The sequence below is a fragment of the Anguilla rostrata genome, chromosome 7 (genome assembly GCF_018555375.3).
Source record: "Anguilla rostrata isolate EN2019 chromosome 7, ASM1855537v3, whole genome shotgun sequence".
In the NCBI taxonomy this organism is placed as follows: domain Eukaryota; kingdom Metazoa; phylum Chordata; class Actinopteri; order Anguilliformes; family Anguillidae; genus Anguilla; species Anguilla rostrata.
Window position 1 is genome coordinate 54,944,571 of NC_057939.1, and position 18,514 is coordinate 54,963,084.

The 18,514-nt window shown below is 44.9% G+C and overlaps 1 protein-coding gene across 3 annotated transcripts; it reads left to right on the forward strand.

Annotated features, from left to right (window-relative positions):
• Positions 1-932: 932 nt before the first annotated feature.
• On the forward strand, positions 933-18,228 carry LOC135260097 (calcium uniporter protein, mitochondrial-like). Of its 3 annotated transcripts, XR_010331467.1 has the most exons (9): positions 933-1,156; positions 12,719-12,791; positions 12,964-13,134; positions 13,536-13,640; positions 14,335-14,498; positions 15,318-15,521; positions 16,673-16,789; positions 17,245-17,829; positions 18,041-18,228. XR_010331467.1 is itself a non-coding variant. In XM_064345273.1 (8 exons), the coding sequence occupies exons 1-8, from the start codon at positions 1,058-1,060 to the stop codon at positions 17,320-17,322; spliced, it is 1,011 nt and encodes a 336-aa protein (XP_064201343.1). In that variant the 5' UTR covers positions 933-1,057; the 3' UTR covers positions 17,323-18,228. The 3 variants fall into 3 exon arrangements, 2 of the variants coding, with proteins under 2 accessions (XP_064201343.1, XP_064201344.1); XM_064345273.1 differs by having other exon boundaries at positions 17,245-18,228; XM_064345274.1 differs by having other exon boundaries at positions 934-1,156; positions 14,338-14,498; positions 17,245-18,228.
• Positions 18,229-18,514: the final 286 nt, after the last annotated feature.

An 18,514-nucleotide genomic window follows, 5' to 3' on the forward strand; every position in this document is an offset into this window, starting at 1 on the left:
TGATCAGGATGGACAATAACATATGGATGGATGCATGGAGTGACAATGTCAAATTTATGGGTATCAGCCGATACCAGATTACTGTGTGTCTGGTAAGGTGGGCATGGGATTTCAGCACTTGGGATGGGGTAAAAAAAAAAAAAAAGTTTAACTGAAAAATATTGTTAGGCTGTGCATGATATTGTGTCACTGACTGGCAGCTGCACAAAGTGGTCCATCAACATGTTTTTAAGATGTATTTTTTGTGTTTTTGAGAAGTGTTTCTCTTTCTCTTTCTCTTTCGGTTGTTATTTTTTTGTGAGCAAGTGGTTAATGGCATGTGGTAGACCTTGCTCTCATGCCACCGACCAACCCCCTCCCCCCTCCCCCCTCCCCCCTCCAAGCTCCACGGTAGCCACGAGGTAAGTGACCCTGGCACATAGGAAGGACATATCCCTGTCCTAGACACTCACAGAAGCTCCTCTTCCTCCTAAAGTGACAAAATCAGCGGCCACTTAACACTTAGACGCTCACTTAAACGCTTCTTGTACACTTCAAGCGTTCGGCGCGGTTCTTAAATAGCAGTTACACGTATCGCATTTGGTTTAAGTATCAGTGGCTGTAATTTATGTAAATTATAGCTAACTGGCCGTGGTCCATGACGCCAGCACTTATCGGGCAGATAAGAGAAATTGTCTTGCCAAAGTAAATACGTTTCGCTCTGCAGTTTAAAATTTTGCATTTATAAAATAACGACTTCCTTCATAATACAGAATGCATGTGAGACGATTCCAATATTTGTTCTCAATATGACAACGTTTAAACTGAAACACCTGGCGAACCAAAAACTGTCAAGTACCGAATTACCGTGCTTTCTGCACGTGCAGGATAGACCCGCCCACTCGCTGTATCCACCAATAGGGTGGTTGAACAGTAAACGGTTTCCTTCGGCAGTCCCGATGCTACTATATTTTAGCAGAGCTGTTCTCACGGGAGAGACGGAGGATGCTAGTGACGCCGTTGTTTATTTAGAGTCGTGATGTGATGTCTTATTGAGATTAGATGGTAATCTGCAGCAATGGTGTCTTTGGGAAGAGTTGCTAAACTACAAATTGGAGTTTTCCACAGTGCTCTCTCATGCGCCTCTATCAAAGCAACCGGGGGGTATATATCTCAGGTAAGGTAATATAAAAACATTGTTGTGCATTAAGATCCAAACTGTCAAATAAATTAATAAATAAATAACCATGCACGTGATAATACATGTTAAAATATTGTTCTGTTTTGGAAATGATGATTAAATGTTATGTGATGTATGTTATGCCATATTTCATATTGAAGTTCAACAAACCTGCAGACAAAACGTTCAACATTAGTTTACATTTGCAAATTCAATACAATGTTGACCTACATAATTTGTACGCTCACAACGCTCTGAAATCGTACAATTAAACAATGAAATACCATGTTTGTCGATTGTATGTAGTGAAGAGTTTGTAGAATGGATCGGTTACTTTTGTAAACTGTTTCCTCTCGATTCCCAGCTTCTGTTTATCTCAGAGAGCAAACAGGGGGGCAGGACGCTTGGATGTTTTCTTGTTTTACCCTCGGGTTAATGCTCGAGGAAAGTTATTTATTTTCTGATATCTGCTGGGCATGTGCCTGATATATGAAGAACTACATCTGAAGGATGCCACGTCTTCCTCTTCAACTACTTGTAGGGCCAATAAACTTAAATGCAAAAGACATTGCTTGGGCAACAGCTGCCTGCTTCTGAATATGGATATGGATTAGCTCTTTCCTCTAAAAATGTAGGTAGTCTAAGTTAAACAATAAAGTGTATTAAACTACTTTAACCTCATTTTAAGACTGCAGACCTACAGTATTATTATGAATATTGGATAACTTTGAATAAAAATGAATTTATTTTACAGAGGTGTTTAGGTGTTGAGAGATACTGTAATATTGAAGAAAATCACCCACTAGTGCTGTTTGGTGTTGATTCAAGTCAACATTAATTAAATGGTTTGGGACTTGTTTGAAAGCTTGATGAGGAAACCCTTCCTGTTTGTGGTTCTGGTGCTGGGCCTGAAGTCCATGTGCCAGAAATGGATATGCGGTGGGTGGATGTTCACATCTGAGTCACCTTTCCTTCTCACGAAAACTGCACAGAGCTAATTTGATCTTCCTCTTTCATGCCCTTTGAACAAGGCAATTTTGCTGTGTGTGAATGGGCTGTCCGCACTGAATTTGAAAGCCTGACTGAGTGATTACTTGATATAGACTTGTTTTGTGTTCCACTGATGGCCCGCTCCTGTGCTGTTCTATTTAAGGGAAGTGGTTTCGGTTATCAGATATATTAATTTCATTTTGGAATGAGCCCTAAATAAAGAATGGCTCATTTACACAATCTTTTCTTTCCTCATGTTTGCAGTCTTCTTCAAACCAGTTTTGCGTGTGTCTCCCTCCTTGTGTAAACACGGTATCTGCTGTGAATGTTTGATCCAAACTTTCGTGAAAGGGACACCTGACAGTGAATGATGAACACCAGCTGCAATTAAGTCCAAGTCTGTGTCATAATCCCTAAAACAAGCTGACATTTTTTTTGTCAGTGTATGCAAAAACCTGTGCCCTGACACCCTGGTTAATCTGTGGTGAAGCAGACCTGTCAGTGCTGTGCCAACACTGAGTGAGGCAGTGAAATAATGTGTTGAGGATGCTCAATATCCTCGATTTCATCTCGCGATATGAAGAATAGATTTATGGGAAGACTGCTGCTTCTCCATCCCGGGGCGATTATGCCGGTGCCTCATCTCTTTATGCTTTCATTGTGTGGAAGAGGCTGCCGTGGGGCACGCAGATAACAGGCAGGGAAAAGATTTATATTTACAGTCCTGGAACATTAAGCTTGCCCCATTAATCCTAATCTAGCTGCCACAGTCGCCTTTTAGCTACTCTGAAATGCACAAACTATTTTTTCTTGGGAAACAAAATGAATAAACACTGCAGGCATTATGCATTGCCTACTGGAGTGAGTATTTGAGGTGTGACCCTGCACTGCTCTATGCTACTGAAGGGAGTGGTGGGCAAGGCACCTGTTTAGAGTGTTCCTCTCACCTGTCCTGGAATAAGGGTGGAGTCTTGTGAGAGGAACTCTTACACACGCACAGTGATACCAAATTCTGTTCCCTCATTGCATTCCTCAGGCCATTAAAAGCATATTTCATGCAAATGCTGTCTGGCTCAGTGAGTTCCTGTTGGCTTTTCTTCTTTCCAGATTACTTTTCCGTTCGTGCCGATCTTATCGTACTGTATCCTGCATAAGAGGGTTTTAATGATGTTAACGGACGGACTAATTAACCAAAAAGAGGTCAACGGATTCTTAAAGTGTTTCAAGACTCGGGTCCTTCTGATCCGTTCTCGAGCTGAGTCACATGCCCCTGCTTTCCAGCTGTTCTTTTTGCGTCCCATCTTTTGTTTCCATATAAATTCTTAAGTACAGCATTGTAAATTAATTTACACACTCGGACTCTTCCATACGAATGCACAATTCTGAGCGGAGTGTTTACGCATAAATCAGTTTTATGGCAGCGATAGATACAATCACGCAGAGTGATAAAGAAGCACATTCACCTGAACAGACCCGGGAAAGATAAAGACCTGTGTCATTGTATTTATGCCCACAATGACACAGACAATGGCACAGATCTTTCGCTGCTTCCTCCCTCACCGATTTTCTCCTCTGCTCCTCGAAGGCCAGTGAGCGGCCGGAGAGGTCAGTGCGGTTTCTCCAGCGCGTACAATACAGCTAAATTTGCGGAGTAGCGCACCGAGCTCCGTGCTGCGCTAAATCTTTTGCTGTCACGGTGGGCGAGCGTTTGCTACCGGGTATTATGCCACCGCTCTCTGGTCAAATTAACCTATTGTACAGTATACCCATAGATCTTTAGTGAAACCCGCTTAATGTGATGTGGAACTTGCGATGACGGCATTTGGAATTGAACCGTGGCGTTTGCTGATGGACGTGTCACCTTTAGCGCTCTTCTTGAGGGCTGCTTGGCCGCAGATTTGACTCCCTGTGCCCCCTGTCACGTTCCCTCTTTCCATCCAAACATGGTCAACTGTCACTTTACGTCAGCAGCCGAAAGGTTCATTTATGTCTGTGACTAGTCTGTCTTTGTTCTTTGCCCTTTCGGTTTTAATTCTCCATGCCTATCAGTACTGTAAGGACAGAATGTCAGGTTCCCGCAGTGCGCAGCGTGTAAAATGTCTCAGACACAGTGCCGTTTAAAGGTTACTGTTCGGGGGAACGGCTGGTGGCCGCGAGAGCGCGCCGCAAAGAGTCTCCAAGCATCCCAGGTGTCTGTCAGAACCTGGTAGCGTCGCTGCTGCGGCATCTCAATTTGTGCTTTGCCGCTGCGTTGCTATTTTGAGAACTTGAGCTCCTAGCCGGAGGTGGGAGACCCCGTGACTGTTTTTGAACTCTCGTCCTGAATCCGTCTGGCTTGTGCGAGATTAGCCTTGCTTTGGGAGCCGCTTAAGACTTTAGGATGCACCTCCAGGCCGACCCAGCATTGCTCTGCAAACGAACACTCTGGGAAACCTTGTGCACTAGATTATAGAGATTCACGATTCTTATAAAAACTACAATAAAGAAACATACACATAGTAATAATTGTATGTTTGATTATTGAATCTCTTTGTGTGTCCATGTGCGTGTGTGTAAAAGGGAAAAGCCTTTTGCAAAATCTTAAAGGAAGCCAATGAATGGGTCATGTACTGACTGAGAGGCAGTAAGATTGACAGGCAGAAATAATCATTAATATGTGTGCAGGTTAATGGATGAACAGTTCCTGCTGTACCCGTACCATGAAAATTTTAATTGTCATTTTCATTTGTGCCTTTGCAAGGATGAGTTATTATTAAATATGCACTGGAGTGAGAAGTGGAAACCTTCATTATTATACTCATTTTTGGGAGGTTATGCTGAGAAATTTCTTGGGACGGAAGGAATGTGATAAAGTAGGATGGTGGCTGTATAGTGATTTGGCTTTCTGATTACAGAGTCCATTTCCTGTTAGCGTCGGGTTAATTTCCTGCTGGTTTGTTACTTTGTAAGAGGCAAGGGAGGGACGAGAGGGAAGATCATTGACACTTGATCTTGCCTGTTGGATTATAATTAACCCCGAGATGACTGCAATCTGTCTGCCTTGGACAGCTGGCCGTGCGTGAAGGGAACGGAGCTCTGTTCTCTGCTAGCTGGCGCTCGCTAACCGTTTTAAAAGAACAGGTGGATGCTGGCCTTTGGAGACACGTTAACCTGAAACGACCTGTGACCTGTCTCCCGCACCGCGACAGAAAATGTCAGAGCATCGTACCGACCGTTTATAAGGCGCACTCCAAAAGGGCTGTTGATTTGAAGTTTTCTTGATACAGGGCATCAGACGTGAATACGCAGGCCAGTTTGGCCCAACAGACAGGGACATCACAACACTGTAATTCTGGGATACAGTCACTAAGAACAGCCAAGGGAACACTCCCCCCCCCCCCCCCCCATCCAGTGAAGTCTGCTCTGGTTAAGATTACATTTGCAATTCTGTTAGGCCTGTGTGCTGTTAACCATTCATTCTTTTTGAATGGCTTATTTCTTTTCTTGTCGGGCCTGGGTAGAAGTGACAGAAGTAATTGTTGTTTGATGTGCACCTTCTCCAGGAGCATGGAGTCGCCTGTTATTTCTGAAGGTGAACGACGATGGAATTAAATATCACAGGTGGATGCTGGAGTCCATCTCAAAACTGCCTGTTTTATGTCTGTGAAATGCGGAATCGAAAGCCTTAAGCTGTTCCGTTCCTCTCCTTTTTACAGTGGCAGCAGTTTTTTTGTAGCTAAATTGTCGCTAATAATAGGGCAGGGACAGGCAGGAAAAGAAAAGAAAAGCACAAGCTATCGTGGCTGGCCGCGAAGATCACAGTGACGAGGGGCACGTTCGACAGTGCAACACAGGAAGCTGCCAAGGCAGATTAGAATTCATTTCTGCTGTGTAACGTCATCCATCTGAAAAAACAAATCACACGTTTTTTAAAAACAGCAGCGGTGTAACTGCCATTACTGATCCGTGGACACCGTAACTCCACAGACATTTACGCACCGCAGAAGTTCTTCAGAATAAAATTACGGCTTCGATCCAACACTGCACAACCATTGCAGGCGTTTTGCCACAATTACCGTGCAAACTGATGTGCAATTAAACAAAACAAACAAACAAAACAGACTGGTTTGGGGGGAAATAAGTGTTAATTGCTGAAAACTGAAAACACAATGTTGAACTCCAGAGACGTGCAATTATTTGACTTTGGCTATGCAGAATATGCTGTGGAGTGAAAGCTCTCTGTGATTATTGTGGGGGTCACAGGTGGATTTGGGGTACGCTGAGGTGTTCCGTAAAGTGTTGACTCTGGCGACATGATGGGGTTTCCTTTAAAAAATATTTAAAAAGCTTGGCCCTTTCCTGGTGGTCTGACTGAAAATTGGCCAGTCCGGGCTTCCGTACTTCTGAACTCATAATATAACGGCTGAATTCCATTGCCTCTCCACCTGTTCATTCCAAATTACGCCCCCCATCCAGCTGAAATACAATGTGTTTTGAACAAGGTTAATGTTAGAACGACTGTTACTCTGTACCCTCAGTGGGAAAGACAGCTCGATTGCTTGTACTGTATGGTCCATGAAACCATTTATACGTCCCCCCCCCCCTGTTTTTCAGACGAGAAGCAGAATACAAATGATTTAATCCAGATCATTATCATGCAGGCCTCCAGACACAGCGAGAGTGACAGCAGATGTAATTTGGTTTTGACCCTTAACGTATTTCCCCCATTGAAATGTTTTACGGTTTCCCTGGAGACGCCCCCGCACACAGACATATTATTGATGCCCCTGTCAGGCTCCTGATGATTCTCTATGCAAAGCAGGGCGGCCGTTCGGCGAATCCTCGCCAAACGTGTTTTGGAGAACGGCGGCGATTGGGACTGTACGTCACTGTGATGTCACTGGGGAAATATCACGCTTCGGCATTATGATGGAGTCGCCATAGCTCGCTTGGTGGTGGTTGTGGTGTTTACGTATAGAATTTAGGGATGGGATGAATCACATTATATGTAACGTTGATAAGCTTCACATATAACTTCAGTCCAAAACCTAATGTTGCAATTCACTGGACATTTCACACAGCACATGCACATGTTCAGCTTTCAGCTCTACGACACCTGATTCAATTAAGTAACTAATCATGGGCTTCAATCAATACCTTGATTAAGTAGAATCAGGTGTCTTAGTGCTGGGCTGAGAAAAACAAACTTGCACCCACACCAGCCCTTTACAGATAGGATTGGACACCCCTAGTCTGATGCAATGCAGCTGAAATGATTGCATCACTGCATCATTAAATCTAATGTTTGTCATTTCTCTGCATGGTTTCAGGGTGTTTTTGCTTGTTGTGAGACTGTGTGAATCTCCCTTGTGGCTACAGGGAATTTGAGCTGCAACTAAAGCTCTGTGCAGTTCTGTGTTCTCCTGGCACATTTCAGCCTATTTTAAGGCAACCGAATGTAAATTGTAAACGGTGCATGGGCTGCATTTATATTGCGCATTTTCCAGCAACCGCTGCTCAAGCGCTTTACAATGAATGCCTCTCATTCACCCATTCACACACACACACACACACACACACACACACACTCACCATCTCAATCACCCATTCACACACACTGACACACCAGTGGTGGTCAAGGCAGCCATGCAAGGCGCCAACCAGCTCATTGGGAGCAATGGGGGGGAGTTTGGTGTCTTGCTTCAACACGCTCAGAAGACCGGGGATTGAACGGACTATTATATCTTCCAGTTGTCAGACAGCTACTCTACCTCCAGCAGGTCCTGTGAAGACTTGCTCACTACCCCTGGATGACTGACCCTGGACTGGATGAGCCAGCAGTGCCAGGCCAGACAGCTCAGTTCTGGATGAGTGGGTCCAACGAGGGAGAAAAGAGTAGTCCTCAGCATTTAACTGTGCTGTGTGCGGACAGTCATGGTTACCAAGCACTATGCGGGCTGATCTTGATAAAGCTGCTTATCTCTGTGATGTGTGGTGGGTGCCAGTTCACACAGTTCTTCTGCCACATTTGCAGAAGAGAGCGCAGATATGTTAGCTTTCTGTGAACCGTCTGAAAGACTGCAGGCAAGCATCTGGGCTGTGTCTGAATCGTTTTCTGTTTTCAGAGTTAAACCGGTTTAAATGGGAGGCTTTAGGATAAGATATACTTTATCGAACCCCGTGGGGTAATTTGTCCTCTGCATTTGACCCATCCAAGTTACTTAGGAGCAGTGGGCAGCTGCCTCTCTGTGCTGTGCCCAGGGACCAACTCCAGTTCTGAGGCCCTGGTCAAGGGCACCTGCAGGAGCGCACTTAACATGCATGTCTTTGAGTGTGGGAGGAAACCCACGCGAACACGGGGAGAACATGCAAACTCCGCACAGAAAGGCCCCAAGCCGAGATTCCAACCCACGACCTTCTTGGTGTGAGGCGACGGTGCTAACCACTGTACCACCGTGTCCGCCCATACCAAGGATATGTGAACGTTTGGGGTGCAGAGAGTGAGCTCTTAGCAGATGACTCAGCTGCTGGAATGGCAGTGTTGCGGAAGGAGCCGGGGGTGACTTTAATCTGGTGCTCTGCAATTAGCAGCGCTTTGATGTGAAGGGGCAGTGCTACGTGCCAGATCAGTGAACACACAGGCCCCAGTTACGATCATTAGTAAGGACAGACTAATGATCAAGCACTGCTCGACCCTCTTATGATACTGTCTGGGAAATGCATGCACCGAGAAATGCGTTTTGCTTCTTAGGAATGACTAGCTCTTGTGAGTGGCTTTCCTGGTGATGTGAAATGCATCAATCGGGCAAATATTTTCCAGCTGGTAGATGTATATCTAGAACAGTGTTTTTTGTTAATGTTGAAAAATATTATTAGTGGATAAATCAATTTACTATTTTAAAAAATCAATTTATGGCGAAGTTTTCTTTTAGACGTAATGTGCTAGACACCACACACTGAAGGTACACTTCATAAAGCGTTATCTCCGTCGCTTTATTCCGCGTTGCCATTTCTGTGACGTATCGGAGACCACACTGAGAATTTAGCCTCTTAATCTCCCCACTTATGCCTCATTGGTATGCTTAGCCATGTTGTATGGAGCTTTAGTTGCCATGACAATTCATTCTTGTTCCTGTTCTGGCAGAGTGACGGTTACGGTGTGGTTTTATTGTTTATGGATTTGGGCTGTGCTGTTTGCTTGAGCGAGAAATCCGAATGCATTTCATTTTTCATGCCATTGACTTAGCCATAAATCATTATTCGTCCACGAGATGGGAAAGTGCTCAAAGGGACTACTTTATATTCAACATGCCCCTTCCGGTGCTCAGTTTTTGAGAAAGGCTAACACCTTTAGCAAGTGATGTTTCTTTCAGAAATCATTCTTTTACTGATATGGGTAGAACGGGTACGTTTGCCCTTCGTTTAAATCGCAGTGCTAATTTTTAACCGAGGCAGTATTCCGGTTAAAGCTCCTGCAGCTGCCAGTTAGGCTCAGTTTATTCTCCGGTGGAGACCGGCCCCCTGAGGCGGATGTGGTGAAAAGTTCCGTGGAACCGAAAAGTTTCGCGGAACGGGCGGTTGCAGGTTGTCAGGGGGAACCGTCGCTTCTTCAGTGGATTGCAGAGAACATCTCCCAGTTTGCCTCAGAGCTGTAAATACACAAAGAAAGGAGAAAAGCACTAAACTGCAAACATAATGGAAATTTGCCCATAGGAAACTTCTGGGAGAACAGTAATTGGTATTTTAGGGACTAAAACAGAAGGTTTCCTTCCTTCAGAAAGTATTTGAAATGGGCATCGCTGGTAGCCTAGTTGTAGTGCTTGAATCCTCTTTTAGAGTACTGGAATACATAACAATTAAAAATTAGCAGTTTTACCAAGAGATCTGATATTGATAAACTAATCCAGGCGACAAAACAAGTTGCTGAAAATCTCACAAAAATACATTTAAAATAATAATAATAAAGTGGGACATGGAATAACTCCTTTTTTATTTAGTCTGCTTATAAACTTGTGGTAGAAATCTAATTAAAAAAGGAGAAGCACCTTGTATTGTCATTGATCTCATTGAGCTGCAAATTAGTAGAATCAGGTTTGCCAAATTAGGGCTGAAATGAAAACCTACAGGATGGTAGATCTCCAGGAACAGGATTAGGTACCCCTGGTGTACATGACATTAATCAAATAGCCAGCATTTACATTTATCATCACCTCTTTCTGGATATTCATTTTGTAAGGGCGGGCAAGTCTCCCATTTCATCACACATCTTGTTATCTCAGCCTGTGAAGGGGAACAGTTTTGACATGAACATTTGTCTGAAATGAGGAAAGCTGTGCAATTTAACATCTGCTCACGCATTGGAAGTGATATGAAAATGGTCAGATATTAATTCTAAAAGCTTTATTGTGACGTGACTTACTGCTATATGTCAAGCACTGAGGACACTGTGTGCACCATTTTTCTTTTTAAAAATGGTGCACACAGACCAAAACATTTTTCAAGCATTTCACTAACATCCCATAAACAACATTGACTTGATGCCAAGGAAACCTGGAAATGGCTGCACAGAGTATCTTTCAAGAACACTAGGTTGGCAGGCCAATACGCTTGACTGACAGATGTCAAGTACCTACGCATGAATAGATGGTTGATTTTGCAATTGTGAAGATAATGACTAATAGCCACGAGCCTGAATAACAATGTGCATAATTTACATAGCAATGCGCAAAATAACAGAAGCAGGATTCCAATCTCTTACATCATTCAGAGTCATCATACATAGCAGGCAATCAGCATCACTGGATAGGTCATATGGAGCTTTCCTTACCACAAGCAAGGGGAGTAACTTCAGATGCTACATTCTCCCAAAAAAAAAAAAAAACATCTAGCATTTGTAATGGGAAAGCATGCAAGTCTCCAAGGTGAGGGTAATGGCAGAGTGCACCTGGGTCTCCTTGCAGCAGACCAGGGCTCTTTGCCACGCATCAGTGCTTTTATTCTGCGATTCTCTCTCTCTCTCTTTACCCTTCATTCAAACAGGCTTGCCTGGACCTCCTCTGTCATTGTTCTGCACGTGCCACGGGGATGCCCTTCTTAGATACAGGATTCACGTTGTGCAAGGGCAGCCAACTTTGGGAGGGGGAAATGGCAGTGATTTCTCCAGCACCTGCTGATAGTTTTGCTTTTTGACGTGTTGCCACGGGGACAGTCAGCTCCAGTGTGTGTAGCGATAATGACGGCCATCGTTTCTCACCTCATGTGCTTTGGAAACCAGCACGGTGCTGTTAACGCACGCAAAAACACACATGGCAGCATGAATAATGGACGTGTATGGTTTAATAATAGATTAATGACTAACGAAGTGCAGGAAGGCTTAATGAGCATGCTGAGGTGGAGATGACATTCATGCGGTTTGTTTGTTTTTTGGGCCCAATTTTAGCTTTTAATGTCGCAGTGCCTCTCTGGGAGTGTACATTCTAAAGAGCAGAAGCATGTTCTCATATATATATATATATATATATATATATGTGTGTGTGTGTGTGTGTGTGTGTTCTCGTACCTTTTACACACACAACTTTTAGATAAACATAGAAATGATCATATTGTGGTTGAAACAAGATTCCCGAGAAGCGACAAGTATCGATTTCATGCGAGATGAGTTGGAGAGAGGTTCCGGGTGGCGTTCGAGTCTCTGCACACTTGCGCTGCAGTTTGTCCTGGATGGTTAATTAATCAAAGCCTCCTCCTACTTCTATTGAGTCGAAACCAGGCTTTTCCAGTTTCCAGTATCTTCTGTGTCTGGTTGGAAATTGAGCCAGAAGTGATCCATGATTTAAGTTAAATTTAGAGCAGCCTGTGCACCGAAGAGCAGTGATCCCATTATACTTCATACTCAACAGAGGCTGTGGCAGCAGTTCTATTTTGAGGGGACTTCCTCTTTTAAGATGTACACGTCCCTTCTTGTGTTCCTGTGCTTTCTGTTCTGTGAGGAGCTCTTGGACTGCCAGGGTTAGTCTGCCAGCTGCCCCACTCTACCTACCAGGTGGTAGTATTGAACCTCCACTGTATGTAGTCCCTGTTGTAAAGGGCAAAGGCTGTGTCGTTCCAAATTACGCTTGCCTCCAAAAGATTACCTGAGCTGTGGTAATAACCCTTACATATTTCAACTCTAGACTAAAAATGTCAAGATCTGTCTCCTCCTGCTTATCTCTGGTCTCCAGGGCTTCCCATTAAAATTTACGGGCCTGTCTTACAAAGCAGCCGTACAGGGATAAACCCCAGCAGGCAAATGCCTTTCCCAGTGACTGATTGCATTTTCAGCTCCCGGAACTCCTTTGGGATTAGGTACAGATTTGGGCAAAAGAACACATTGAATGGGGAAAGTGTGGGAACAGTGATCGATTATGTCACACAGTTAACCATATGAACTATTAAAGACTGAGCCTGTTGTGGATGAAAAGGAACAGTAAAGTTGTCTTTGGATGAGTTACAACAAAGAATATCAACAGTCGCACGTTAAGAAATGTGGCTATAAGATATGCTCAAAGCTGCCCGGAAGAAACCAGACCTTTCATTCTTTTTGTGTTCCAGATACAGTCCAGGCTGCGGCTCCAATGGGGTCCTCACAAAGCAGCTTTCTGTAGTACTAGAGCGCCCTCCTGTGGTAAGGATGCATAATTTCCCTTTTAGAAACCATATTTCGTTCACTGTTGCACAGCATAGCGTGTATGAATTATGGTTAAAATAACTGTCACGTTTAAGTACAAACTGTACATCAGATACATTGGAGAAATATAAAAAACCAGGATGGATTTTCCCGATTCTTGTTGTTTTAGATATCACGGTCCAGTATAAGCATGGTCGCCCAGTGCTGGCAATCCCCTTACCCTCCAGGAGGGAGCGCTGTCTGTTCTCCCTGAGGCCCATGCTCATGAACGTGGGCGACTTCATCCAGGATGTGCAGAGGGAGGATCCCGGCGTGACAACCACTGCCGTGCTGAGCGAAGGTCCCGCCCTCTTGCCCTTCTGCTTGTGTCTGTGGCTCAGTCAAAAACAGCTGTGCTCCACCTCAGGAATTCTGCGGGTTGTGTTCACTTGCAGGGGCTGGTTAAGCTGGGCAATAATTCCAATAAATAAAAAAAGACCGTGCCTAGTATTGCAGTCCTTCTATTGGTTATGGCTGTGCTTCCCACCCCTATACTCTAGTTAGACGTGTGTGTTTGATTTATAATATATTTATGGCTTATCTTAATGCCAGCGCTTTATGCATGTGTGCTTTTACTGTTGACACAGAGAGTTCCCCTCTCCTGTTATGAGAGCTGTGCAGGGAGACTCAGTACAGGCGGGGAGGCTGACTGTGACTCTCGCTGATCCGAGTCGTTATGGTGTCGTCCAAATTGCCCCACAGATGGAGAGCGCTTGTCCTCCTGCACTTCTGTGGAAACTCTGCTCCGAAGAGACTTCCGGATCCTCATTAATGATGTCACTTACCACGTACACTCTCCAGCCAGAGGTGAGACTCAACAAAGGACGGTGTTCATTGGCTAACTCCCTCCACAATGGGGCGGGGCATACACAGTGCTTCAGGGCTGTAGTCGAGCAGTTACCCAGGGCCCTTTTAAAGCCATGAATGCTAGAACCAGGGAAGGGAATTTATACTGGTGGCAGTGTAATGTAAGTGTTAAGAAAAGCCTCCTGTAAGTCAGAGATTGTCAGCTCAAATCACAGTCAGTAGGTGAGGTACTCTATTCCATCTGTATAAGTAAATATTCAGTTTGCTTATGTTAATAGTATAGAAAACTGTAGGATGTGTACAATGTTCTAAATATATGACCATTTGCTAAAATAATCCAGCATGTTGAGTTATGTCGTAATCTGACCTGCTTCAAGCACCATCGTTCAAATCAATGTCAAGTTTCCTGGTTGAAATAAAAGCCTGCAGTCTACAGTCTGTTCTCCCAGTTTTTTCATTCAATACTATGATTCCGTTTAAATTACGCATTGTGCTGCATTCATTTATACACTTTGTTGTACATCGCTCTGGATAAGAGCATCTGCCAAATGCCTGTAATGTAATGTAATGTAATGTAATTCCAATCTTTTGGTCCATCCAGCAGTGCTATGTACCTCGAGCTGTAGAAAGAGCTCGGCTCATTTGTGTTTTGGAAGATGACGATGCTAAACTGGCCGTATTGGGTCTGTCCCAGCAGAAGGGATGCCCACTGAGCAGCTCACAAACCTGGAGGACCTGAAGGCCATGGTCCACACACTGCACACAGCCCTGCAGCTGCCCCGGCACCACCAGCTGCAGGAGAGGGAGCTCCTGGAGAAGCTGGACTCCCTCAGACAACATCTGGTGCCCCTGGAGAAGGTACAGTACACACCCCCCTGAGCCAAATGAGCCACTGATGACCTCCACTATCCAGAATTACTACCCCAAATTACTGTACTGAGCTTACAACAGCGGAAGTCTGAAGAAGGTAACAGTTTACGAAAGGGGGTCAGACTGGTTCTGGGAGAATGTGTTGCTTAAGCGCTTTTCTGTGAATTGGCTGAGGTGCACTGCTTGAGGCGCATTGCTTGAGGCGCATTGCTTGAGGCATGATGGATCTGCTCTTGTTCCTGTGCACATTTCTTAAGAAATGAGATCACTTCTTCGGAAGATGAGATCAGCCCGTCCGGGCTGCAAAACAGGGACCGATCGTGTTACCTCACCGGGAAAGAGGTCGAGTTCGAACACGCAGGGATGCTGGGAAATAGGCAGGTCTAATTTGAATGCGCTGGGAGGTCACAATGAGCATTGGTTTCAAGTCTGATACTGGCATGGGGGCTCATTTCAGTATCCTGTGGTTTTACAAGTCTCCACTTGCACTTGCATGTGTCTGTGTGTGTGTGTGTGTGTGTGCGTGTGCGTGTGTGTGCATGTGCATGTGCATGTGTGTCCATGCATGTGTGTGCGTGTGCATGCGTGTGTGCGTGTTCATGCATGTGTGTGTGTGTGTGTGTGTGTGTGTGTGTGTGTGTGTGTGTGTGTGTGTGTGTGTGGTTGTGTGTGTGTGTGGTGTGTGTGTGTGTGTGTGTGTGTGTGTGTGTGTGTGTGCATGTCGTGGCGTGTGCATGTGTGTCCATGCATGTGTGTGCGTGTGCATGCGTGTGTGCGTGTTCATGCATGTGTATGTGTGTGTTACAGGTTAAATCCCAGGTGGAGCAGAGGGCGGAGAGCATGTGCTCCTGGGGGGTGTGGGCCGGTCTGGCCGTGCTGTCGCTCCAGGGCGGGGTCCTGGCCTGGTTCACCTGGTGGGTGTACTCCTGGGACATAATGGAGCCCATCACCTACTTCCTCACCTACGCCACCAGCCTCGGCTTCCTGTCCTACTTCATCCTCACCAAACAGGTGAGTCCGTTAGGCCGCTCTCTCTTTAGGCCCTGGACCTGAGCAGGTGTGCCTTCGGTCCCTGAATCCCCTGCACAGTGCTGCACTGAGTGAAGAAAGCCTGCAGTCCCTGTAGGGTTCTGCAACATCAACCTGAGTAACAGAATAACTCACTTCACGTGAATGCACGATGATCTCAACATAATTCATCTGCAGTATCACAGTGTCTTCTATCCCTCATCATCTCTTCCATCCAAGTTCACTTATCAAGGAATGCAACTGTAATGTCAGGTGATGTAAATGTTGGGGCTAATCAGGTCATTAAGGCCATAAATTGGAACATATGTGTCCCTCTGGACGCTTGGCACCTCCCCCTCTTCGCGTCTGTACTTCCCGCTCCCGTCTGCTGTCTGTCCTGGCCCCTCGCTGGTGGAATGACCTCCCCGTGGCAGTCAGAACAGCAGAGAATCTTACCACCTTCAAACGCAGACTAAAGACTCATCTCTTCAGGCTGCACCTCTCCCCACCCCTCCCTAGCCTATAGTTTAGCTCAATGTACCTAGTTAGGATAATATGATTACGTTAGTGTATTTGGCAGGATTGTTGTTGTTGTTGTTTTTGTCTGATTAGGCAAATGTAATTCCAGTACTAGTTTGTACTTGGTAGGATTGTTGTTTGCTGAACAGGTTACTCTACAGGGTTGGAGTCCTGATCGATGTGGTCACTTCTGGCACTACGATCCTTACTTCACTCTAGTGTGTTTCTTTTGCACCTCTACACCGTGAACCAATGCACTTGTTGTACGTCGCTCTGGATAAGAGCGTCTGCTAAATGCCTGTAATGTAATGTAATGTCCCTCATTGCCCACCTCTGCCATGGAGTTGGGACTGAGTGGTGCTGTTCCTTTCGCCCCAGCGTCCTCAGTCTGATCCAGAAAGGGCCAGTGCAGGCTTTTGTTCCAACCAAACAGTTACACGCCTGATTCTTCGTAGATTAGCAGAATCAGGTGCTACTGCTTTAAACAAAAGCCTGCACCCACACCAGCCCCTTTCTGGAGCAGACTGAGAACTTGCTTTAGCCTGATCAGTGTTGTTTCTCCCCACTGCACACAGACTGCTATGCTGCCTCGGAGGCTTCCCGTATTTGCATCACTCCAACTCGTTTTCTCACAGGAATTTGCTTATGCAGAAGCCAAAGACAGAAAGTTCCTGCATTACTTCTACAAAGCGGCCAGGAGGCAGGGCTTCGACGTGAACGAGTACAACAAGCTGAAGGAGGAAGTCGCTGCGGTACTGTTGCTGCTCTTACGATAAGCAGTAAATTCCGTGTAATTCTGTCAAGCAGGGGCACGCATTAATCCTGTCAAGAGTTGTTTTTTTGGAATGTTTTCGGTTTTTTTTGTCAGTGTTCTAGAACTCCACTGCTTTCAGTTACCAGCAGTGATTACATCAGCGTTAGAATGTCCAGTTAAGAACATTCTCATCCCATATGTGATCTCACACCTTAAAGGGTTAATGGAGCGTCCCTAATACTCATATTTTGGTGAATATTTGTCATTGTCTTTTAAGCCTGTCGAGCTGAAATCCTGTTTTGGATTACGCGGGGCCTTTGTCACAAACAGCTTGAATAATTGAGAAGGTCTCACAGTAATGGCATTACTCCTGTGGAATGTGAGACATGTTTGTGAGTGCAGGTGGAGGTAAGACTCCAGACGCTGATGCTGAGGTTTGCTCTGCGTTGGCAGGTGGAGGACAACCTGAGACGTCTGAGGAAGCAGATACAGCTTCGGCTGCCCCTGGAGCAGATCCAGACCAAACCTTGAGCCATTCAGATACACAACCGCACCGAAAACGCATATACACCAATATCCACACCGTTACGGCGACAGACTCTCACTGAACCAATATATGCACCGTTACAGTGAGGGAATCCACACTGAAATATATACACCCTTTTACAGTGACACAAACCCCCAAACACTCGCACCCCAACAGAAACAATCAAAAACCCACATCATACACTGCCTCACGCAGACACAAGAGCGTGCACACTTCCAAACACAAACTCAAGAATGGGTGCTAGCAAAAGCAATTCCAGTTTTTTTTTTCCCCTAACGGATCATTTTTATAATTGTGCCTTTTCTTACTTTTCCTTTTTCTTAAATGTTTTTAAACTTGGTTTAAAATGCAGCCAGTTGCACACCAAACCCTAGAGCAGGCCTGCCCAACCCTGTTCCTGGAGATCTACTGACCTGTATAGGTATTCAGTCCAACCCGAACAAATCACACCTCATTCCACAGCTTGTCGAGCTGCCAATTAGTAGAAACTGGTGTCAATTTTTGGATGAAATGACAACACACAGAATGTGTAGATCTCCAGGAATAGGGTTGGGCAGCCATGCTCTAGCAGTTGAATGAGGTGTGTTTGTTAGATTTGAAATGAACCTACAGGACAGTAAATCTCCAGGAACAGGTTTGGGCCTATTCTAGACATCACCCCTGAGGACCTAGAGCCCAGTTACTCAAATCACAGCCCTTGAGGTCCAAGAATTTAACTCACCTCACCTGGTTTCTTAGGTCTGAAGTGGTTGCTGATATCAAGGCCAAAAAAAAAAAAAGACCCCGTGACTCTCCAGGAGCTGGAACACAGATTACTGCCATACAGATATCCATTTTCATCAGTCCTTTTGTTTCTTCAGTCTTGTCCTAATAAAAGGTTATGTTCCATACACTAACTCTGTGCGTTAAAGGTATAAAAACTTTAAAAACAAACACAGAACAGAAAGCAATGAAAGAAAAACAATAACCAGAAAAACTTGATGGAATGACTAGTTTGTTTTATACACACTCATGCTACCATTCACTGTATTACTGGGAACAGGAGGAATAAATGGAGTGTTGAATAATAATGTTGGATCAGTAATCCATGAAGAGGCGTCTGAGTGGTAGGATGTGTGAGACCGTAGATGTGTGAGATCATAGGTGCGTTTAAGACTGCAGTTTACTTCAGGAACA